Raw genomic sequence first — 25,841 nt, 5'->3', positions numbered from 1 at the left:
AACAGTATTTTGAAGATAGTAAGGCTAACATTCATAGTTTTATGCGTGTGTGCAGGTGTGTGTAAGTACACCTGAGCACATGTATATACACGGTGCACATACTGTGTGCATATAATACCTATGCAGGATAGTCATTCTCAAGTTGAAAGATAGGGAAAGCAACTAATAAGATGGCCCTGAATGGGCGGACGCCCGCTATTGTGCTAAAATGCTCTGCGTCACGGCCTCGGGAATGATACGCGGTGACCGCACCCCTCCTGCGCAGGTCTGTCACATAGCCTTGCCCTTGATCTATCTGACCGTCCAGTCGCTGGCCCTTCCCTCCCGACACACCCTGGGGTCCTCTGAGCCACTGTCCTGTAACACCTGCATCTCTGGTGCCTGGAGAGGCTCCTGGGAAGCTCTCGACCCACAGGTAAAACGAGCCAGGGAGCCGACAGGAGGGAGCTCACCACAGCAGGCCTCTCATGAGCCCGCTTCAAACCCTGGCTTGGACACCCACGGGCAGTGTCACCTGGAGCGGGTCACCTGATCCCGCTGAGCCTGTCTCCTCAACGGGCACGCAGAGATGACAGAAGGGTTGGGGGGGGGGGTGACAGGAGAGGCCCGGAAGCCTCCTGCTGACAGGGAAGGCTGGAAAGTGTGACCGTGTAGAATGCAGAGGCGTCAGCAAGTGGTCCGGGAGGAAGCCTCGGACGCCCCCTTCCCTCCAAGGCCAGGGGCACGAGGGCTCAGGCGCTGGAAGCCGAGGGGAGCTCCTCCGCCAGAGCGGGTTTTACTGTGTCCACCATGGGCAGGTTCCAGCGGCTAACGGGTCTTTTGAGTCAATGCACCTTCGTGGAGACCTTCTGAACTGACACGGATTAAACGACTCCATCATGTCAACACCCACTTCCCTTCGGTTTTGCCACCAGTGGTTCTAATACTCTGCTGTGAGGCTGCCTTGTTATCCAAGTTCCAGCCCAATTTCACCCCTGAAGCGCTTCCTTATGTGAAAGATGCGGGTAAGGCAGTCGGAGAAAGGCCGCAGCGATTTTTCCAGGCCATCGGTCAGTCTGCTGATAAACACACCGTGGACTAGACTCCCACCCCAGAGGAGGGTCCCTGGACTGGCCGCAGCCCTGCCGACCCCTGCAGGCTCGGGCCCTGGGACCAGCCCGCCCAGCTTCAGGCCGCCCCCCACTGCTGGCCGGGACGAGGGTCCCGACCCTCCGCTGTCACTTCTCCTCCCACGGCGGGATCTGCAGCCCATTCCCAGGCCCAAAGGCGGTGCGTGGGGTTGAACGGGAAGAGCGTCCCTAAGCTGGGGAACAGAGGTGCTAGCTGGGCCCAAACCAAAGGGCAGCCCCGGGGTCCCGCAGGGGCCCAGCAGGCCTCTCTGAGCTTCACTGGCTATGAGCCTGATCAGGGCCGGGAGAACCGGGTGCCAGCAGCTTGAGATCCCTCGTGGAGCCCCAGAGAAAGGCGCCGGTTATACAGAACGCCTGTCCCAGGAGACGGGGAAGAGCACGCCCTCTGCCCCACCTTTCCCCAAGGTTTCGCTCCCGGGAGGGAGGAGAATAAAGCGGTCAAGTCCTCCAAGTGTCCTGCAGCTTGCAGTCAGCTCCACTGCTATTTCCTCACAGGACCCAACTGAGACCCCAGTTTGCCAGCAGCCTGAATGACAAGCCCAAGGGCACAAGCCAGGCATTGGCAGAGACGCAACCAGAAGCCAGGCCTTCGGCTCCCGGTGCTGTGCTCTTTGCCCAAGGTCACAGCGTGGCATTCCTGGTGCAGCAGGAAGTGGGCTGCCCCTGCGAGGACAGCAGCCTTGTGATAGCCTCTGTGCCCTCAGAACCTCCCCACCCCGCCCTGGCCATGCATCTGATGGGCAAGCAAATGGCAACACCACCCACCCGGCTGCCCAAACTAGAAACTTCCCTCTCCTTCTCCACAACCCACACCCACCAACCCTCCATCCTTCCTCCCTCCTGAGGGTCTCCGGATCCCGGCTCTTCTCTCTGCTCCAAAGGGCACCCCCAGGTGCAGCCACCATGACCCGCCTGAGACCACCCAGGCTCTCACCAGCTGTCACCCCTTCCAGACACTTCCTAAAAGGTCAAGCTGACACTCTCCTGCCTCGGGCTCTCTTGTGACCACCCCTTCCCCTCCAAAGACGTGGCTTTGACCACGGCTCTCACAGGAGGATTTCAAGCCAGGGTGAAGCTGTCATTTATCCTGAAGGTGAAAACGGGGAAAACCCCAAAGACAAAGACATCTTCAAATGTATCCCTCATTAAAAATGTATTAAGACTCATCGGCATCCAAGGTCCACTAAGATCTGGCCCAGACTAGTCCACCCATCACCTCCCCCTACACTCCGGCCACAGGAAACACCCAGCTCTCCCACCCTGAGCTGCAGTGAGCTGTTCATCAAATGGGAAAAATAACCCTTGCCCTGGAAAAACACATTTACAAGCTTAAGTTAGTTTCAAAGGAAGCAGCATAATGTATGATAAATACACACAGATGCTGCTCAGGCTAATATGTGCCACGAAGTCCCAGACATCCTGAACTCTACGTCCCCTCCTCTCCCCACCAGCCCCTGAAACCAGTTCCCGTGGACAGTCAGGATGTTGCCACTCCCGTGTGGGCCGCAGCCTGGTCCTGACAGACCTGGAGCCACTCAGCTCCAGGGCTGCGTCAGCTACCAGAGGTGGATGGGAGGTTTCCCAATCCCGCTGGGCCTCTGAGAGCCCTAAGCAGCACCAGCGTTACCCGGATGTCTCCCACTGGGCAGCTGCTGAGAACAACGGGCCTTAATTATCTGACGGGCAGGATGCTTTAGAGCGGACAGACACAGGAAAGGGCTTCACTTCTTCATCTGTTCATTTTCCAAACCTCAGACAGAAAATGCTTGTGTGTTTCATTTTGAACTTATGAAAAAGAGTTAGAGAATTTCTTAATGTCTACTCATCCGTTGGGGATGAAAAGGCATGCATTTGGGGTGTAAGGTTAGATAAAAGGAAAAGATCTAATAATAATGGCTCCATCACAGAAAGTAGATAAGCAGACACCAGTGCCTTCTGATGGAGATTCTTTGCAAAGAAAAAGAAAACTATCACTGAATATGATCAAGCCTCTAGAGCTTACTACCAATTTAATAAGGAATAAAGAAAAAGAAGTCAGTCAGAGGAGCAAGGTCACCACCACCACCACAGGCACCCAACTGGCCAAATCCCCAACTGGAGGACCTGATTTAGTCAATGGACAATTGTGAGAAAAAAGAGATGCACGGGGAGCCTATAGATTAAAAACGGATGTGAGACTTATCAACCTCTTGAATTCTGATTCCAAAAAATGTTTAAAAAACATGACACCGCGGCTTCCCTGGTGGCACAGTGGTTGAGAGTCCGCCTGCTGATGCAGGGGACACAGGTTCGTGCCCCGGTCCGGGAAGATCCCACATGCCACGGAGCGGCTGGGCCTGTGAGCCATGGCCGCTGAGCCTGTGCGTCCGGAGCCTGTGCTCTGCAACGGGAGAGTCCACAACAGTGAGAGGCCCGCGTACCACAAAAAAAAAAAAACACAAAAAACACACACAAAAAAATGACACCGAGATCACTGGAAATTTAAACATTGATATTGAGGAACTGCTCATTTTAAAACATGATATGGCACTGCGGTTATGTTTTTAAAAAGAGCTCCAATGTTAACTATTAAAATATTTGCAGATGAAATGATACGTCTTCTTGGATTTGCTTCAAAATAACACAGGAAATGGGGCAGTTGGTGAGGGAGAGATGAAAAAGACTGGCCCTGAGTCACTAGTTATAGAAGCTGGGTGAGAAGTACTATTACGGCACCTCTTGTATATATTTGAATTCTCCACATAAAGTTTTTAAGTAAAAGAATGAATAACGACGCACCCCCTCCCTTCGGCACCTTCGCTGAAGTGGCCCAGCGCCGAGGTGGGCATGGCTGGGCTTCTTCCCCCTGCCCATCTGACAGATGAGGCGTCAGAGAGTGTGAAGGACCAGCCAAGGGCGCGACCAAGGACGAGCAGAGCTGGGGTTGCAGCGCACGTCTCGGCTCGGTCCAGGGCACTTTCCTCTTCCCTCCAGATAAGATGAGACCCTTTCCCTAACACGTGGGCAGACACCTTTGGGGGCCCTGAGAGGTCTGCACGTGGGGCTTCACGGCCAGACTCCAATCCCCACGAAGGGAAAGATGAGTTCCCAGAATTTCTAGCGCCAGACCAACCGGAGCACTGTGGCTGGGGGAGACTGGGCTTGGGAGTGTGAGGGATAAGCACCAAAGAGAACACAAGCCCCTTGTCACTACCCGCCGCCTCTTCCTGGTAAACTGAACTAGGAGGATAATCACCACCATGTCCCCCGATGGGGTCAGCTTAAAGCCTGCCTGAGTCAGGCTGTGAGTGGAGGCGCCCTGAGTAGGACCCCTGAGTAGGAGGGGAACACCTGTGAACGACACTCAGCACGCCCACTGCTAACTCACTCACTCATGCACATTACCTGAGCACCTACTGTGTGCCTGACAGTGAATCAAGGTGGTAGGGATGTTCAGGGCCGAGCAAGACACACACGCTGCCCTCAAAGAACCCACAGTCGAGCCCCGTGGTCCCCGCACAGGGCCACACGTTAGAGTCACCAGGGGAGATTTACAGGTCCCGATGCCCAGGTAGCACCCAACCAATCAGATCAGGATGTGGTGGGGCGGGGGGAGCCCCGTAATAACAATTCGAGGCAAAGTTTGGGAACCTCTAGTCTGGCAAGAGCGAGACGCGAGGTAGAAAATAACAAACACCATCCAAGAGTCCACGGACGCAGAGGAGCAAGACACGGCTCCAGGGGGAGGTCGGGGAGGACCCGGTGGGCGGCTCGGTCACGGCTTGAAGTCCCACAGTGCTGACCCTGCAGGCCACGTTTTGCTCTCCCATCCGTGCCGAAGGTTGAGGGACCACGGGGGACGGCCCTTGCTCTCTCTGGGCCTTCCTGTCACTTCTCAAGGGTGGTCATCTGCCTGAGATTCCTGTGGGTGCACCTCCCCCGAGACCCCAGGCGTCCCGCCAACCCCCAGCTCCCAACTGCAGCGATGCCGGCCCATAACCTCGGCCCCCAGACCCAGGGGCGGCAGGTCTGCTATACCGGACGCCTCAGTGCCGCCCTCTACCCTTCCGGTTACCTGGTTACCAGTTCCCTGGTCAGGCCTCGTTAACAAGTCCTCACAGTAAGTCCTCCCTGTGAAGTGGCTGTGTGGCCTCTGGCTCCTGACAGAGGAGGACCCTCTGTCCCCACGTCAGACACCGCCCAGAAGCCTGGGCAATGCGGCTCCAAGTCATAACTAAGCACTTGAGCAAAACTCCGCAGTCATCTCCCCAGAAAGGAAGCACAAGACCCCAAGCGCACGCCCTTCCCTAGGCCTGGCAGCTCGGATGGTGGGAGCCGTTCTCACAGCTGAAAATAACATTACCTGCCCGTCATGGAGCACCTGCCGGGGGTCACGTGCAGTGCTAGGCACACAGCCTGGACTAACTTTAGTACTTATAACGACCTGCAGGACAGGCATCCGTATCCCCACTTTACTTGAAAGCTCAACAAGGCCAAGCGACTCACCCAGACAGCCGAGCCAGCCAGTGGCCGAGCAAGTCCGGGCCTGGGCTCTGTGTGGCCCCAGGTCTGCGCCCGCTAGGCCTGTGTCCACGGGGTGGGCACCTGAACACCAGCCTGCAGCCAGGGAGTGGGTGCAGGGGGCACCACCTCCTGCACAAGGGAGACTCCAGTCGCTCAGGACAAGAGGCCACACAAAGCTGCCCGGCGTATGGAGCCCAAGCGAGTGACCTGGTTTTTCTTTTCTCACGAATAGGAGAGACCCTCTCCTGTCATCTGAGTCCGCAAACTGCAGCATCTTCCAGGTATCGAATCTCTGTCACCTGGATGCTTCTCCAGGCTGAGCTCTGACCCCTCTCCTTGCTGCCTATGAATCATTAGGGGGTCCTATTGATTCTGGTGCCATCGGGTTTCTCTTAGGGTACTTGCAAAACCGCTAACTGGAAGGGATGCAGAGTGGGGTGGCAGAGACGCTGTGGCCAGGGAGTGAGGAGTCCGGCACCAGCGTCATTCTGCCCGGGGCTTGCGAAGCAAACCCGAGCCTCAGTTTCCCCATCGGGCAGCTGAAAGGACAAGAACACACCAAGGTGCTTTCTCCTCGTTTGCATAAGCTTACCTTCTGAAGGACTCTCCCACTTTCCTCCCAGTCTGAAAAAGGAACAAAGAAAATCCACAAGGTCTTCTGACTCAGAACGGCTGCAGAAGAGACCACGGGCTGGGGGCACAGGCTTGTTGACTGCGGGGGGCAGGGCAGGCCACCCGTGGAAGGAGGCCATGCACAAATTCCAGCTGCGGTTACAGAGCAAAGAGCAACAACATCGGGCTCCTAACAAGGGCCTCCTTGCATGATTCAGTGAAGTGTTCGACAGAACTAAACGAGAGAAAGACACAGAGACAGTTGGTAGGAGGAGCTAGACATTTGGGGCGGGGGCTGTTCTGGGCTCGGGTAAACACCCCCAGAGGTGGGCCTGCACGGAAATCACCGCTTACACGCTCACGGTTCCCAGGGAGGGCACCTGCACACAGGTGAACAATCGCGGGGGTAGAGGACGCACAGGCTGCTCCCCAAACCCCTCTGCGGGGAGTTACAGAAGACCAAAGTCAAAATGAGAGGAGGACGGGACCTTAGTGGTCACCTGGCTGGTCACCTCTCTGAGCCTCAGTTTCTTCATCTGCTAAATAGGGATGATGGTCATGACAGCGACCTCAAAAGACACGTTGAAGACAGAACACGCAGCACAGCAAGTAACCAATCACAAGTCACCGCTTATCACGTGATCACTCCATTTGCTCGTTCATTCCTACAGGAAACATTGCCTGAGCCTCTCAAAGGACCAGGGAAGAAGTTAAAACCTAGAGGAGGGACAAGGCTTATCTAAAGCCACTCAAGAGGCGGAAGAAGAAAAGCTAAACCAGAAACAAGTTGCCGCCGAATGCAGCGCTGTGCCACAGGCTGGGCCCCCCGCAGACCATCAAGAGAGCCCTAGAAACACAACCACGATGCCGTGGAGCACCCAGGGCTTCTCGCTCCCGCCCCAGAGCCCCGCCAGGATCCTCCAGATGTGAGGGTCTGGCCCTCCCCATGGCCCGGACGGCGTCAAGGGGAAAGTCTCAGAGCGCCGAAGCTGTACGTGCTCTGGAGCCCGTCCCTGCCCCTCTGGCTCGACAGCCATTCCAGAATGCGTGCGATGCACCGTCTGGACACTTGACAGGGCTGACCTGTTCTCAGCCAGCCAGCGACGAGGCTCCCCAGCGAGGAGACGCCGGGACCAGACGTGCCAGGCCTGCCAAACAGGCAGTGGCTGCCTGTGGGTGAGGGCAGGACAAGGCGGGGTAGCCTGAAGCACGGGATGAGACAGTATCTGTTACTGTAAATTAAGAGAGGTTTGTGCCTAAATGAGGGCTGTCATGAAACTTAACTGTAATGGTTTGATAATTAAGCAAAAACACAATAATTATCATACCTTAATTTTTCCAGTACATTTGCTGCTGGCGACACTGTATTTTCTTAAGGAAGTTCATGCCGTTTCACTCAGAAAAGCATTCTACTGTTTCTGGTCATCTTTTAAAACTGGAGGACGGGGGGCTGCCCAGTTCCGGGGACATAGCCTAAAGAAGTGTAGGTAACTCCATGGAGGGGTGTGGCGGCAAGTGGGCAGCCCTGGGTTCCAGTTACAACTAACTGCGTGGCCCTTGGCAGGTTCGAGCTCTCTTACGCATAAGCAGAGGTGGGCACAGTGCCCACACCTTGAGGGTGAGGATTAAAGGCAGAAATGCTTGTGAAAGTGGGTTCTTCTTCACACCACCCCTCGGGTAAAAATGAATGTTACTACAGGCATCTAGCTGCAAGTCTGGAGGACATTCTCAATGTCACGACCGAGGGCGTGGAGCCCCAGGAAATGCAATCAGCACAGACCAAGCGTCACAAATTGTGTAGGCAAAAGTGAAGTTAGCTAATGGTGCTTAATTACAGAACCGATGCATCAACCAGGCCAGAAAGAGAGATGAGTCACCGATTTCCAAAGGACCTTTCGCAGAAAAGATGAGGAGGGTGAAAAGGTACGTGCTACATCCATTTGCTGAAAGGTTGTATCTTAAATTATAAGATGACATAGATACCTCTAGGAAATACGGGTACAGGAGTGGTATTTCCAGTTTAAAAACTCGAAGATGCAGCCTGTGAAGAAGCCCTTGACGCCACCCCACGCACGCGCCCCTTTCCAGGGTGTGCTGCCGCTTCACCTGGGCTGCTCCCCCTTGCACTCCAGCCCCACCTCACTCCTACTCAGTGTCCTGTTCTGTATTAGCATCACTTCCTCCAGGAAGCCTTCCCAGCCCCAAGCCGGGTTTCCTCCTCTCAGCTTTGGATTCTCCTCAGCCTGTGCGACAATCCCTGCCTTTCTTCCACACCAAACGTAAGTGCAGTGAGGACAGTGAGGACCTTACCCACTAGGCTATCTCCCGGCAGGGCGTGGTACTCGCTGGCCACTCGGGAGGTGCTTGTTGAAGGAATGAATGAACACGCCCTGCGAGCGGAACACCCAGCCTGCTCCCCGGCCTCCCCGACTCCTGCCGGCCTGTACGCTTGACAATGGACTTCGGCGCTGGTCACAGCTTACCTAAGGCTGCACAGAGCAGAAAGAGGAGAAAACAGAACCTGCTTCCCCCCGCCCCCTCCAGCCCATCTTTTTTCTTTTTTTAACATCTTTATTGGAGTATAATTGCTTTGCAATGGTGTGTTGGTTTCTGCTGTATCACAAAGTGACTCAGCTATACATATACATACATCCTCATATCTCTTCCCTCTTGCGTCTCCCTCCCTCCCACCCTCCCTATCCCACCCCTCTAGGTGCTCACAAAGCACCGAGCTGATCTCCCTGTGCTATGCGGCTGCTTCCCACTAGCTATCTATTTTACGTTTGGTAATGTATATATGTCCATGCCACTCTCTCACTTTGTCACAGCTTACCCTTGCCCTCCCCCTCCCCGTGTCCTCAAGTCCATTCTCTAGTAGGTCTGTGTCTTTGTTCCCATCTTGCCCCTAGGTTCTTCATGACCATTTTTTTGTTTGTTTTTTAGATTCCATGTATATGTGTTAGCATCTCCAGCCCATCTTAAATCGCCATTCCAAGCTCAGCCGTGGCGTCATTCAGACCTGGGTCCCACCAAGTGCCTCTGACCTCTGTACTCAGTCTGCTTGTCTATAACATGCGGACAGAAGCTCCTGTGTGAGGGTACTAGGAGGACTGAGTGCCTGACCTCCTGCGAACACACGGGGCTCAGAAACTGTGACTCCAAGGACACGTTTCTCTTGTACTTGGCACGCCTTTCTACCCGGAGGGTGGGGGAGACACGTGCAGGCCCCCAACAGTCTAATTGGAGTTGGTCCCTCTCCTGGACTGCAGGTCACCCTTAAAAGGACGTCAAATGCCTTGTGACCCAGGATGCCAGGGCTCCGAGAAGAGCAGCATCACAGCTATGTGGATTCCAGGAATACGGCTTTTCACTGAGGGTGAGGCTGTATCACCCCGGCAGAACCCGTGGTTCATCCACCCACTCCCCAGGGAGCAGTGGGAAGGTGGCCTGCCACGCACTGGGAGATAAAGCCAGAGTCTGAGGACCACCGCTGCCCTCACCACCAGGGAGAGCTGGCCCGCCCTGCCCTCCTCAGAGTGGCCGAGCCTGGCCGAAGCAGCCCTCATAAGCGCCTAGGGAAGCCCGAGGTGTGGTGGGGCCGGGGGGACAGCCTTCGGGGGGCTGAGCTCAGGACTCCGGGAGGGCACAGGGCTCTAAGGAGACAGAACCTGGAGGTACGGGGACAGCAGCCCAGGACTCAAGGGGCTTCCACCTTGAGTCCACCTCGAGCTCAAGGTCCACCCGCCGCAGCTTCCTCCCCCAGACCTGCTCCGTCAGACCAAAGACCTGGGCCCTCTCCACGGACGCAGAGCGTGTGTCCTAACCAGGCAAAGCTGGAGAGGTCTGGAAAGGGAAGCGCAGTGACCCCCTGCATCCCCGCGAACACTGGGGAGCCCGGCGGTCACCCCTGGGTTAGCGGGGGCAGTGGGAGCAGAACCACAGCTGACTCCCCGGACAGGACGGAGCAGCACGACCCCCGGTAACCCCCCACCCGAAACAGCAGGATGTCCCGTCAGGCAGGAGTGGCAGGGCCGCCCCGGCCGCGGGAGTGTCGTCAGCTCCCGGGCACGAGGGGTCCTTGCTTACTCATCCTGTAGCTCCTGGAGCCTGACGCAGGCACCCCAGAGCAAGTTCTCGAAGCATCCATATTTATCGAATGAATATTTTATGAATGAATAAAGAATGTGTGAGTTAGATGCATCAAGAGATGAGAATTTAAGCAAAAAGCTTAACAGGGAAGAAGCCGGAAGCACAAGACTGAACTGTGCTTATTTGCGAACGGGGTCGTTAACATCGCTGACTTCCGTGGCTGACAGTGAGTCAAGCTTAGAACAAGCTCAGCAATTTGCAATTTTTTTAAAGCTGCATTTACGTTGGTGTCATAAGACGACCAGAAGGATGTCCTCTGGGATCCCAGGCTACATCAAAACATCTAGACAAGGCAGACAAGGCAGGGGGCAGACGGTCTCCTTCACAACTTGGGGACCAGCACGGGGCCCAGGCCGCTGCCGGTGGCCTAGAGCACCAAGGACGCAGCAGCAGCCCAGGAAGGAGCCTGTCCTCACGCCCCAGAGCCAGAACACTCAGCACGGCCGCCACGGCCTCCGAGCACGAGCACGTGAGCCCTGCACACGCCCGCACAGCAAGAATCCCCAAGAACAAGGAGCTCTTGAGAGGGAGTGTTTCCTTCCTCTCAGGGGTTAGGCCATAAACGCCCTCCCAGTATCAGCCCCAGACAGCGAGCGAATACGACTGTGCATTTATATATGTCATCATCAATGATGACATTAAACACCACACCCTGGCAGCAGTCTCGCCGTGGATCAGCGTGGAGACGGATAAACGGTGCGTTCACGAGTGAGTCACGAAGAGCAGTCAGAAGGCAAAAACCTGATTCATATTCAACTCCAGAGTACAAGGCTGATTGAAAGTTATAAAAAGACATGCAGAAGAAGACACATGATATGGAACCACTTATGTCATTAAAAAAAAAACCTGAATACAGTGTTTGTTGTGGCTATAAATAAATACAGTAAAGTAGTAAAGCGTGGAGTGGATGATGCCGTGGCCTCCAAGACACAGAGACTCTGGGAGGAGGAAGAGAAAGGAAGGTGGGAGTCGGGGCTGGGGGCGGGGCTGTCAGGCTTCGCTGCTTTATTTATTTATCTATCTATCTATCTATCTATCTGTTTATTTATTTATTTATTTATGGCTGTGTTGGGTCTTCCTTTCTGTGCGAGGGCTTTCTCTAGTTGCAAGCGGGGGCCACTCTTCACCGTGGTGCATGGGCCTCTCACTGTCACGGCCTCTCTTGTTGCGGAGCACAGGCTCCGGACGTGCAGGCTCAGCAGTTGTGGCTCACGGGCCCAGCCGCTCCGTGGCATGTGGGATCTTCCCCGACCGGGGCTCGAACCCGTGTCCCCTGCACTGGCAGGCAGACTCTCGACCACTGCGCCACCAGGGAAGCCCTTCGCTGCTTTTTCAGTTGCTTATTTTTTTCAAACATTTTCTTACGAGTTGAAAGAATTCCTCCGAGAATACTCTATAGACCCACTGGTATATCCTATAATTAACAGCTTATTCTATTTGCTTTATCAACTCAGTCTGTCCATGTGCCCATCCTTCCACCCATCCAGGAATCTAGTTTTTTAGGCATTTCAAAGACTAGTGCAGATATCATACACCACCCCCAAGGCCTTCAGCAGGCAGAGTTTAACATCTGCTTACAGTTTTTCTTTTGATATAAAATCGACTCTCAGAGAAATGCACAAATCTTAAGCACACGTTGGCTAAATTTTAACAATGGCAAGCACCTATGGCGCCCACACCCAAATATCAAGTTATACAACATGGGCATCGCCTAGGAAATCCCCCTGTGCCCCTTCCTGGTCAAAGCCCATCCCAACCTCTGCAGAAGCAACCGATGCTCTGTTTCCACCATCACAGAAGAGTTTTGCTGGTTCTGGGATCTCAAAGGAACGGAACCACACGGTACATGCTATTTTGGGTCAGGCTCCCCGCACTCAGCACGAGGTTCCTGAGATTCACCCATGGTGACGTATTAGGAGTTTGTCAGTATTTGTTGTTGAGTAACATCCCATGAGGAAAATGCCACCATTTGTTAATTCACTCTCCTGTAACAGACACCTGAGCTCTATTTTTTGGCTTGGAACATTCTTTATAGGTCTTTTTGTGAACATACGTTTTTAAACTTTTCTTGAATAAATAACGAGAGTTGGAACTGCTGGGCAGAGTACGTGTAGGTTTAGCTTTGTAAGAAACTGCAGCAGCCTCTTCGAAAGCGGTTGCACTGTTTCACATTCCCACCCAGGCATGAACCTTCCAGCTGCTGCATGTTCCTTGTGGACACTTGACATTGCCAGTCTGTCATTTTAAGCATTTCTCACGAGTGTGTCGTGCTGCCCCACTGTGATTTAAATCTGCATTCCCTCCTCCCCACTGACCAATGGTGCTAACGTCCACTGTGTTTTTTTTAACATTTTACTTCCTTGAGAAAGAGAGAGAGAGAGAGAGAGAGAGAGGAGACAGAAAGATAGAGGGAGACAGAGAAGGAGACAGAGAGGGAGAGATCTCGAGCAAATATAGCAAAACGCTGAAATCTGAGATATGGTTAGTATCTAAATACGGTTAAATCTGAGATATGGTTAGTATCTAGATATGCTAGTATCTAAATTATTTTCTGTATGTTTCAAGTATTTTGCAATTACAAATAAAAATTATATTTCACCTATATCTTACTCCAGCTATACTTCCACCTATAAGGGTATGGCCCTAACATCCAAGCTGCGCTTGGGGGCACAGCTCCTGGACTGGAGAAAGGCCCAGATGAGTGGGAGCGGGCCAGGCCCTGGGGAAGCGATCGCCACCACAGCAAAGAGCTTCTTTCCAAAGTCACCGAGCTTGACCTGCCTCCGGACCTGTCCCTGTGGCCCTGGCTCTGCTCTTGGTCGGCTCTTACTTCCACCTTGGCTCCCTGCTCGCCTCTGCTGGACCAGGGCACGTCCTGCGGCTGACCCTGGCGAGGGCCCACCGGGGCCACCTCTCTTTGCCCTCCAAGGGCTGAGCTCGGGTGACACAGCACCTCTTCCAGGCACCTCTGCCTGGCCTGTCTCCTGTGACATTAATTCCTCCAAGGAACTTCCCACTGACATTGATATGCATCCCTCAGATCAACACCCAGTGACACCAGACACAGCTTTCTTAAGAATTTAAAAGTGAAAGGTCTTGCCCAGATGTCCGGGCGTCCTCAGAAATGGTGCCTGAAAGCATCTGTAGCTGAGGTGCTGCTTCCTCGGACGGACACCATTCATTTCTACCTTGACTTCACATTTGGCTCCAATTTGCAACCACTACCGATCCTGTCACTGAACCTGAATAAGGGCTGTGATGCCTCTGAAAGGGGGACCAGACTGCCCACCCTCTAAGGTCTCGAGGCTGGACTGTTTCAGCACCTCCCAAGCAGGGTGATGAGAGTGGGGTCGGGGGCACGTGGGGCCGTGACGACACTTACCTCTGGCCCTCGCCGGCGTGCAGGACGAGCTCGTCATTGCTCCGGGCGCTGACCGTCAGCTCGTGCTCCGTGGAGTTGAAGACGTCCAGGAGTAGGTGGCACTGCCGGGCGCTGCGGTGCAAAGACAAAGCCAAGTTCAGCATCTTCTGGCAGCCAAAGAGGAGAGTGACTCCGCTTCCCCCCATCCCCGAAGATTTTACACCACTGGAGGACACGAGAAGTACGATTTATCACAATGTCACGTACCCGGGACACAAAGGCTGACGAAGGAGACTCATTCTGAACTAACTGTGAATTCCACACAGTGGGTTTGGACAGGAGGTCCTCCTTGGTCCTGGGACACAGGCTTACAACCCAGCTGTGCCCTTTACACATTGAGTGACCTTGGGAAGGTAACTTGAGTTCTCCAAGCCTCACACGGGTGACTGCTAGGACGCCTGACCCAGCGGGAAAGCACTCGGCATACAGTGTCATTCAGTAAGTGACTGCATCATGGCCCTGGATTTCTACGGGTGCCAGGCCAGGTGCTGGGCAGGGGTCCACAGAGAGCTGGGCCCATGCTGTCTGTGCACAGGTCCACCGGGAGTCCTCATGGGGGCCACCCCTCACTCCCCCAGAACTGTGGGTGACACCTGGGGTCGCTCACCACCCACCTGAAACCTCCTTTCCCTGGCCTTCTCTACCGCAGACAGTAACCAAACTGCAGTAACCAAGTTCCCGCCGCCCCCTTCCCCAAGGGGAGGGCCATGGAACAAAGTTCCAGCCAATAACCGGCTTCTGGAGACTTTTCATCCCAAATAAGAAGACAAGTCCTTGAGAGGGGAAGGCGCCACCCTTCCACCTCCTGACTTGCACCTACGTAGCTTCCACCTACGCCAGGAAGCTCAGGGACTCTAGGGGGCGATGGGGACGAACGCCACGGCTGCGGAGGGCAGAGTGGGGCCCTGGGAAGTGACGGCACAGACCCATTAGCTACACGTGAAAAACAAAACTCCAGCCACGTACGCTGCGTGTGTGCTAGCTGCCATTTGTCAGGTCCCCATCACGGTCCAATGCTTGCCTAAAACTAACACAGCATCTCAAACACCAAGTGTCGCAGCTGGTACAGGACAGCTGATGGATAAGCGTCCGCTCATCAAAATGGGACACCCGGACCTAAGACAGGAGCAGACAGCAACAGAGGCAGCAGCCATCCTCCTTCCTGGAGGAACAGGGTAAGGAGATTTTCAGAGAAGAAAAAAAAAAAAAGCCTCAGAAAAGGATCTGTGCTCTGGTCTCTTTCAGCTGAGCATTTCTTCAAAACATGACCTTCCATAGGGCATCTGAATTCTCGGGTGTGTTTCCCAAAGTGTGACAAGGGAAGATTTCACTGGTTGTTAAGCAAAGGGAGACAGGACTCACACCCACACGTGCCGGCTGCCTGCATTGCTGATTTCATACAAAAGCCCTGCAAGGTTGTCCTCCAGAGACCCCCTGATGGAGAGGGGAGGAGAGGGAGGCTCAGGAGATGATGAAAAGTGCTGGTGATGACCGAGACTGAAGACACAGAGCTAGAAATCCTGTAGTGCTCACAGCGGATGAAGACACGTATTCCGATCCAAACTGCGTCCCCTGTTCTTTTCAGAGAAGGGAACTGAGGTGGAGAGGGCGCAGTGACGTGCCCAGGGGTTCACACACGCACACACGCGCGCTCACATACACAAAGACTGACCGCATCCAAAGGCCACTGGGCATCTGTGAAATACCAGATTCTCAAAACACATACATGCACTTACTCTCAAGGGAGATGGTAAAGTAGCAGCCTGATCGTCCCGCTACGCACTACGAGATGTCGCACAACACGTCTTTAGTTGATTCTGGGTTCTGTGGGTCGGGGTGTCCTCCCCAGAGGTTCAGCACTTGGAAAAACATTCATTAGCTCTGACAGCTGCCTCCGAGAGGCCTCTTCACTCAGCTCACAGGAAAATGAGCTTTCGAGAATGAAGATCTATTCTGCCTTTGTCATAACTTGATGAAATCTTTAATCACAGCAAACTCTCTCATCAGAAAAGGAAATTCATACAACATTTATCAGAGGCAGAAAATTGAAGTGATATTTAAAAGCAGGAAAGACAAGATTCAAATACATGCTGTTTTCACCCACGGAATGTAATTGTTAGAAAACCGCACAGGAATGAACAACACCGGAAGGTACTACTTTTTTGTCCTCTGTGTTTTCTGGCTCGCTGTCTGAGTGTGGGGGCGCCTGACCCAGTGCTTCTGTTCCTCCTCATTGTTGGCAGCGTGAGACGCTGGTGGATCTGTGCTTTCTACCTGTTACTCATAAATTAAGTCCCTTCCGAAACTGCAGTAGCACTGTGTGCCCACCATCATGCCATGTACTCTGTGTATCTTTCCATACCTCTTTGGATGAGTCTCTGAAGTTTTAATCTGTGTTTGAGCATATAATTTACTTTTAATTCTTATTTGCTTTTTGGTTTTATTTTTGGGTTTTTTTTTGTTTTTCTGGATCCATCTTTCTGAAGTACAGGGAAGCCCAGGAAAGCTTCCTAGAAGAACCGAGATCAGAGTAAGGCTTCAGATCCATCTGCCTGGTCGGGAGGCGGGGTGGGGTGCCCAGGAGCAGGAAAGAATCTGGAGTAAAGTTGGAGGGAGGAGACGAGGCCGCCAGGTGGAAAGGAGAGGCACAGCCCAGGCACAGTGAACAGTGCGTGTGAAGCCACATCTATGTAGTTAGTACGCACTATTTCCTATCTAGAATTAGGACAATTAATTTTATTGATTAATTCATGTAACAAATATAAATATCTACTGAGTACCTGTTGTGTGCCAGGTACTATTCTAAGCACTTGGGATATGGAAGTGAACAAGAGAAACAGGATCTCTGCTTTCACGGAACTCACACTCCTGTGAGAGGACAGGGCTAGGAAAGATAAGAGGAATTAAAAGTGAAAACAATTTAGTCATATTTGGTAAAACTAGGAAAAATAGGTTCAAAAAGGTTGCTAAATACAGGGTTAAGACACACATCCACACACAAAATCAATAACAACAGCATTCCTATATATCAACTAAAAACAACTACAAAATATACTTTTTAAGAAAATATATTTACAATAGTAATGTACCTAGAAAAAATCTAACAAAATATATGCAGGATGTTTATGAAAAAAATTCTAAAGTTTTATGAAATGATATTAAAGGTGATGAATAAATGCAGAGATGTATTATGTTCAAGGATAGAAAAACTCAGTATTTTTAAATAACTCACTTCTTTCCAAATGTATATAAATTTAATGCAACTCAATAAAAAATCTCAACATTGTTCTGGTTTTGGTCAAACCTGATACACTGATTCCAAAATTTATATCTAAGATCAAAGGGCCAAGGACATGCAAAACAACAACGAGGAAAATTTTTGGAAGAGATTTGGCCAACCAGATATCAAGAGTTGTCGTAAAGCTGTAAAAATGAAGGCAGTGGGGCAGTGATAAACACATCAATGAAGGAAAAAACAGCCCAGAAGCAGATCCATGAATATAATAAGGTAATGGATATATGACCAAAGTAGCAGTGTTGATTATTAAGAAGGAGATTCAATAAACAGTGCTGGACAAATGGTTATGCAGATAGAAAGAAAATGATATCCCTACCTCACACCATAAACAAAAATAAGTTCCAAACAGACTGAATAGATAAATGTAAAAAGCAATATTTAAAATCCTGTAGAAGAAAATACAGGTGAACAACTTCTGACCTTGAAAGACAGAAAGATTTCTCAAATGAGTTTCAAGATATACAAAATATAAAGAGATCTTCAACCAGGGCACCAGAATGCACAATGAGAAAAGGAGAGTCTCCTCAATAAATGATGTTGGATAAAATGGATAGTCACACAGAGAGGAATGAAACTGGACCCTTACCTCACACCATATACAAAAATCAACTCAAAATGGATTAAAGACTTAAATGTAGGATCTGAAACTGTAAAACTACTAGAAGAAAACAGGGGAAAACCTTCTTGGCATAGGTCTGGGCAATAACTTTTTGGAAATAACCCCAAAAGCACTGGCAACAAAAGCAAAAACAGATTAAGTGGGGTTGTAGCAAACTAAAAGCCTCTGCACAGCAAAGGAAACAATCAACAGAGTGAAAAGGCAACTTACAAAATGAGAAAAAATATTTGGATACAGTAGGTCTCAAAAGGGGTTAATACCCAAAATACATAAGAAACACAAACAACTCAATAGCAATAGCAATCATCATCATCATCCAATTAAAAAGTTGGCAAGGGCTTCCCTGGTGGCGCAGTGGTTGAGAGTCCGCCTGCCGATGCAGGGGACACGGGTTCATGCCCCAGTCTGGGAGGATCCCGCATGCCGCGGAGCGGCTGGGCCCGTGAGCCATGGCCGCTGAGCCTGCGTGTCTGGAGCCTGTGCTCTGCAATGGGAGAGGCCACAACAGTGAGAGGCCCGCGTACCGCAAAAAAAAAAAGGTTGGCAAAAGACCTGAATAGCCATTTCTCAAGAGAAGACGTGCAGATGGCCAACAGCTATATGAAAAGGTGCATAACATCACTAATCATTGTGGAAATACAAACCAAAACCACAGTAAGATATCACCTCACACCTGTTAGAATGGCTATTAAAGAGACCAATAGGTGTTGGTGAGGATGTGGAGAAAAGGGAACTCTCACGCACCTGTGGGAAAGTAAATTGGTGCAGCTATTACAAAACAGTGTATAACTTCCTCAAAAAATTAGTAATAGAACTACCATATGATCTGGCAATCTCACTTCTGGGTATATATCCAAAGGAAATGAAATAAGTATCTCAAAGAGATAAGTGCACTCCCATATTCACTGCAGCATTATTCATAACAGCCAAAATACGGGAAAACCTAAGTGTCCATTGACAGATGAGTGAATAAAACAATCCGTCTCTCTCTCTCTCTCTCTCTCTCCTTCTCTCTCTCTCCCCCTTTCACACACACACACACACACACACACACACACACACACACACACACACCCCATAATATTATTCAGCCATGAGAAAAAAGAAAAATCCCACCATTTGTGACATGGATGAACCCAGAGGACATTATGCTAAGTGAAATGAGCGAGACACGGAAAGACAAATACTGCATGATCTCACTTACAGGTACAATCTCAATTAGTTGAACTCATAACAGCCGAGAGCAGAATGGTGGTTAACCGGGGGTAGAGGGGCGGGGGAAAGGGGGAGAGGTTGGGCAAAGGATACAAAGTTTCAGTTATGCAGGATGAGTAAATCCTGGAGATTTAATATTCAGCATGGTGACTGTAGTTAAGAATACTGCATTGTATACCTGAAATTTGCAAAGAGATTAGATCTTAAGTGGTCTCACTATGCACTCAAAAGGTAACTATGAGAGGTTACAGATACATTAATGAGCTTGAAATGTGAAATGAAATGAAATGTGACATGATTGTGTTAACCATTTCACAATGTATATATCACACTGTACACCTTAAATATACACAATTTTACCTCAATCAAGCTGGAAAAATAAATAACGGAAAAGACTGAAATGTTTGGCTGCACTGAAATGAAGCACTTTTTGTACAAGGAAAAACATTAAAATCAAAGCAAAGAAAAGCTGGCTGTGAAAAGGTGTTTGCAACACATAAACCTGACAAAGCATTAGAATTCTGAATTGATAAAGAACTCCTGTAAATCAATAAGAAAGAAATGGTCCAATGGAAAATTGAGCAAAGAGCAAGAGTGGACAATTTAAAGCAGAGGAAATCCAATGGCCAATATACAGGAACAGAGGCTCAATACAACTAGCAGTCAGAGAAATGGAGAGAAAACCCTCCGGTATGATTTCCCACCCAACCTATTGGAAATGTTTAAAATGTGCTCTAAGACCAAGTGTTGGCCAAGATGTGGATCAGCAAGGATCACGGGAATCCTCATTCAGTGCTGTTAAGGGTGTAAACTGGTACAACTCCTCCACAGGGCAGGTCGGCACAACCTGGCCAAGTAGTAGATGAGAGCCCTTTGATCTAACGACTCAACCTGTAGGCGTGTATCTTGGACCAACTCTCAAGAGTTCAGCACAAGGATGCTTCCTAAAATGTGCACTGCAGTCTCATTTATAAAACCAAAGAACTGCTTTTAACGAAGCACAGCCAACTGGAGAGCAGATAAATAAATCTGTAACAGTCATACACTGGAAACCTATATATAAGTGAAGATGAATTAAGAACTGCAAACCTCACCACAGGTTAAGTCTCATGTTAATAAGGCTGAGTGAATAGCAAGCTGCAGGAGATAGTTACACATTTATATCAAGTGTAAAATGTTTAAAAATACTCTATATTGCTTATAATAATCAACTGTGGGGTATTAGTCACTCCTGGTGAGAGAGGAAGAGAATAGGGTCACAGAGGAGCACACGGGGTTTTAACAGTTTCATTTTTCTTTCTTTAAATTAGAAAAATAGATGCAAAAACAGCAAAATGTAAAAATTTGACAAATCTGTGTGGTTGGATAGATTATCATCCCCTTGACTTTTCTTTATATGTTGCTTATAAGATGTAAGACATGTTTTGTAAGAGGTATTTTTAAAGTCACTTAGAATGTTGTCTTAGCCGGGGTTCCCCCCGGAAAGCAGAGCCTGAGAAGAGGGCTGGAGTGGAGCAGGTGTTTGGGAAGGGGATGCTGAGGGGAGCGGTGCAGGGGCACAGGGTGCAGCGAGACCACAGTACCACGGTGCCTTACTGAGCTGGCTGCCATGTGGACTGCTGGCGCTCACCCTGCTGGTCCCTCTGAAGAGTCACGGACTGTGCCTTGAAGTGTACACCTCAGGCAGAGGAGAGGGGATTACTTCTCCACCAGCCCCCGCCCTCCCTGGTCAAACTCCCCCTGAAAGGGGGCAATTCCCCAACTCTCCACACTGTGCGGCGTGTGCACCTGTGCTGCGGCCCCGGAGAAGGCTTTCAGACATTCCAGAACTCGAGAGCTACACAGCACAGCTGAGGTGAGGTGCTGTCAAGTTACCCCTGCATAAATCTGGCTGCCACAGAGATGGCTGGTGTAAAACGTGGGCTAGGACTTGAGGCAGAGAACAAGACGCGTGACTAACAAATTTTTTTTTTACTTAAGTGCATCTCCTGAAATCATAAAGAGATTAAAAACTGACTTCAGATGTGACGGCAAAGGAGGGCCTCTCTGATGAAATAGCATTTCATTTCAGACCCACACAACAAGAAGGCCATCATGTGAAGGTCTTGGAGGACTGCTTTCCAGAGAAAGCAGTTAAGGCCAAATCTTAAGGCATGGTGTCATCAGGGGACAGAATGAGCCAAGAGGAGAGTGGTATGAAATTAATGACAGAAGGTTTGGATTTTATTCTAAGTAATAAAGGGAAGCTATCGTTAGAGTCTTAGCAGATGAGTGACACGAACTGGTTCATGTTTTTTAAAAAAATGACGAGTTCCTATTCTGGAAAAGATGCCATAAGTACAAACAATCCACTGCGTCTCTCCTACTGAACCCAACTATAAATCATACATATAATGCATGGAGCAGCTATTTGAAGATTCGAAAAGTAAACTATAGAAGGTGGATTTGGGAAGGAGATCTGAAATCGAAGTTTCTCTGAACTTCAGAGTGAGTTTCCATTTCCCTCAGTCCTACCTGTCCTAAAAGGCGGCTTGGAGGCACCCATCAGGTACAGACAGGCAGAGATCCGCGAGCTGCCTCTGTCCCAGGTCCAAGGCGTGGGAGAGGGCACCATGAAGGTGTGTTGGGGGGCCCTGTGGGCTTTTTCTTTTTTCTCCTCCGTTTCTCCCAGCCCAGCCCCTGGGCAGCACTGCTATGTGACAGTGCCACGGTGGCAGTCACGGCTGCATGGCACATACAACTCCGAGGCCAGGAAACCACCTCTCTGACCCAAGGGACTGAGGTCCCATAAGCACAGGGCCAGTCCCCATCACTTTTATTTCCCTCTCTGTCCTCTGACCAATTAGTCCCACACAGAGACACACAGAGGAAGAACTCAAACCTTGGCTTTGTTGTGGGCAGACAGTGAAGGGAGGCCCCTGGACAGTGCTGGGGAGACTATGGAAAGGAGAGAGATGAAGAGAGCAATTTGCTAAAGTGGTACCTGACCTGGGCTCACTGTGGAGCAAGCACGAGGGGATGGATCCTGAGCAGCAAACCATGGGCTTTGGTAACTGAGCTCCAAGGAAGAACACTGGGCGGCACACACAGGACTGATCCAAGGAGAACCACAGACTCTAAAACCAGAACTGCAGCACAGCCCACAGAAGGCACTACGGGACCATGGTGTGGACCACCCACCAGAACAAAAATATCAGCATTCTCCGCAGGATTCAAACAAGACCCCAGCATCTCACAGCATTATAGTTGAAATGTCCATAATATAGTCTATAACTACTCAGCATAGGAAGAACCTGGGAAAAAGCCAACTTGCAAAGGAAAATAAAATCAACAGACAACAACCTCAAGATGAAAGTCTCAACAGAAAAAGACTTTAAATACATTCCGCAAAGTAAGGGCAAACACACTTGAAACAAATGAAAAGATAAAATCTCAGCAAAAAAATAGAAGATATAAAGAGGAAGCAAAGAGACACTTTAGAAAAGAAAAAACTGAACTGAAAAATTCACCAGGTAGTGAATTATCTGAGTAATTGAGGCAACGAGTAGACATAAAATGAGAAAGGATATAAAACAAACAATACTATTGACCAACTGGATCTAACTGATGCTTAGTGAACATTCCACCCCCCAAAAAAGTAGGATATCCATACTTCTCAAGTTATATGCAACATTTACCAAAATAAACCGTTTCTAGGCCATGATAAAAACCTCTAGCAACTTTAAAAGAGTAAAAATCACACAAGTATTTTTTTTTGAACCACCCAGGAATTAAACGAATGTATTTGAAGATAGATTAATAATTTATCCAACGGAAACAGCTGAGAGAAAAAAAAACAGGATAAAAACAATCTTATGAGACGAGAAAAGCTCTAAAAGTCATGTCATAGGAGTTTGAGATGAACAAAACAAAAGAAAACGCACACACAGCTGTTGAAGAAATAATGGCTGAAAATTCCCCAAATTTGGCAAATAACATAAACTTACAGATTCAGGAAGCTCAGCAAACCCCAAGCAGTATAAAATTTTTAAAATCTATGCCCAGAAACATCCTAATCAAACTAAACTTTAAAAAGCAAAAGGGAAGAAGCCATCTGAAAGCAGCCTGAGCTAATAAGGCATTTGGTACAAGGGAAACGATTCGAAGTCTGAAGATTTCTTATCAGAATACCAGTTTTGTTGCTTAATGGGTATATAATATCTTAATGGGTATATAATATCTCTTACTTATAATAAGTAAGTCATTTAATTTCTCTGAGTCTCAGTTTCCCCAAGGAGGATAAGAATGCCTATGTCATGGAATTATGAGGAGGCTCCAATGGGAAAAAAAGTGAAAGTGCTTTGTAAAACTACAAGCAGAATATTACATAAATATGAGGGGTGGTGATTATTATTAGCTTGGTTGCAGTCAGTGGAGCAGCAAAAGGGAAAGCACACAGCCCTGCCAACAAAGCAATCCCAGCTAATTACTCAATACTGACTCAGCTAAAAGTGACTATGAGAAATTCCCACGCCAAGGTCTGAGTCTGTCTAAAAACCATGGCACCATGCCCAGAAAGTTAAGTGGGGCTCTTTCTCCCCGAGTCTGGCCAAATCCTCCCAGCCCCTGCAGGGTCCAAACATCACCGTTCCACCAATCCCAGGGGCGCGGTAAAGTGAGTAAAGACACAGCCCGACCGGTAGTGATGGCCACATACACCTTTGGCCAAACCCATGTGGTCTTCTAAAGTTCCATAAACCTGCCTGTTATCAATCAGCCTTCTTTCCTGAAAAATTAGTAGTCAGTTTCAGGATGGAGAGCTTTCTTGTAAGTCTTAAGAAAGCCAGGGAGCTTATTCAATCTAAAGTGACAAAAAAAAATAGAACAAACAATCAGAATGTTCTTCAGGTGATATCATCTCATCTTCACCTCTGCCACACAGATTACGGAGCTTCTAAATCTTGCTGAAGACTCTGACAGTAGTTTTACTGTCCATTAGAACTGGGTTTCCCAAAGTGTGATGTGAGGACCACCTGAAACAGATCCCCTGGCTCTGCAGGAGACAATGGATCAGCGCCTCGGAGGTCACGTCCAGGGCTCTGGTGTCCTCCGGGCCTGGGGTTGGAAGAAGCTGGGTCTTACTGGTGAGAAAGACAAGTGGGCAGTGGTGGCACAGAGACACAGGAAACAAGCAGGGGAGGCTTCTGGAAGGAAGTGGCTCTTGCATTCGCTGAGGGACCAAAGGCTTGAGAGCAGGCCTGCAGGCGGACAGAGCAGAGCATGGAGCAGACAGGGCTGGAGCAGCACGGACTGGGCAGGGAGCTTGCAGGAGTCTCCTCGGAGTGAGGAGGCGCGTGGGGCGGGGACAGGAAAAGGCAAGGCAGACAGGCTGGGTCAGATTGTGCTAAGCCTTGTGTGCCGAGCTCTGGAACCGGAACATGACTTACAGACGACAGGGACTCGTGGAAGGACCCTAAAGGAGGGACAAACTCATGCTTGTGTTTTAGAACAAACACTTCAGCAGCTATTTGGGGAAAGAACTGGAAAGAGAAAACGAAAGCAAGAGACTTCGAAAGGCTATAGCAACTGTCCAAGAAAGGGAGGGAGAGGCTGGCCCAAGGGACAAAGGTGACACGCCTGAGTCAATGCAGAGCTACTGAGGTGAAAAGGACAGATCTGGTGACCGACTGAAATGTGGGAACAGTTGCCTGTGGACGGCTGACACACAACCTGGCCTCTGACGGGTCTTGGGGGGCTGCACATAATGAAGGCAGGAAGGGTCTCTGTTTCTGATTTTTTAATGAGTAAGTTTTAAAATAATGTTTTAAAATGTTCCCTTTAGAGGAAAAAAGTTGGAATGGCTAGAATCCAAAAGACATACAGGATAACAAGCATCGGCAAAGATGTGCAGAATTGGAACCTTCAAGCACCGCCCGAAGGTTTGGGTGGGAAGGTAAGATGGGGCAGCCGAGCTGGAAAATGGTCCGGCAGCTCCTTAAATGGTTAAACGGTTACCACATGATTTGACAATTCCACTCCTAGGTATACCCAAGAGAAATGAAAACTGGTCCACACAAAAACTGGTATGTGAATGTTCATAACAGCATTATTCCCAACAGCCAAAAAGTGGAATCAACCCATCAACTAATGAATGGATAAACAAAATGTAGCCTATCCACACAGGGAAATATTATTCAGCATAAAAAGAAATGCCATACTGATACTTCCTTGTGGGTGAACACTGACAACATTATGCTAAGTGAAAGAAGCCAGTCACATTTTGTATGATTCCACTTACATGAAATATCTAGAACAGGCAAATCTAGAGACAGAAAGTAGATTTGTGGCCGTGTAGGGGAGGGGAAGGGGGGACTGCTAATGGGTACAGGGCTTCTACCGGGAGAACGAAAAGTTCTAAAATTAGATGGTGGCGATGGTTGAACAACTCTGTGATTATACTAAAAACACTACATTATACAGCTTAAGTGGGTGAATTGTGTGGTATGCAAATGATGTTTCCATACAGCTTGCGTGTACATTCAGCGAGAGTGCCCGGGGGTGGTGGACGTGAGGTCAACACGCTCCTGGCTCAGCCACAGCACTGCGTCACCTCACCAGGGCCCAGCGCTCAGCGCCACCGTGGTCTTGACGAACACATCATTTACTCTCTGTTATACTGTCTACTTTGCACTCATAATGGACCGCAGGTATGAGAAAAGAACCATGAAGACCACATGTTAAAAGGGGCACAAAAATGAACACTAAGACACTTGTGCCTCAAAATCCAAGGTTAAAAAGGTAACATAAAATGACAACTATGTCATATTTGGCTTTTCATTTTCTGGGAATGAGGACAAGCCCAATTCAAAAAGGACGGAAACGTACTTAAAAATAACTTGAAATCATGGTTCACGT

General features: G+C 49.7%; 1 protein-coding gene across 2 annotated transcripts in view; it reads right to left on the bottom strand.

The window, feature by feature from the left end:
* The window catches only part of TRAPPC9 (trafficking protein particle complex subunit 9), a 509,314-nt gene that overhangs the window by 151,782 nt on the left and 331,691 nt on the right, over positions 1-25,841 (bottom strand). For both annotated transcript variants that reach the window (XM_082601297.1, XM_082601296.1), the window contains one exon: positions 13,777-13,887. In XM_082601297.1, the coding sequence (XP_082457423.1) occupies positions 13,777-13,887 (111 nt within the window). The remainder of the gene's footprint in view (positions 1-13,776; positions 13,888-25,841) is intronic.

This window comes from Mesoplodon mirus (assembly GCF_964341445.2).
Source record: "Mesoplodon mirus genome assembly, chromosome: 16".
NCBI lineage: Eukaryota > Metazoa > Chordata > Mammalia > Artiodactyla > Ziphiidae > Mesoplodon > Mesoplodon mirus.
Note: the sequence above shows the minus strand (reverse complement) of the source record. Positions and strands in the feature narration are given on the sequence as shown.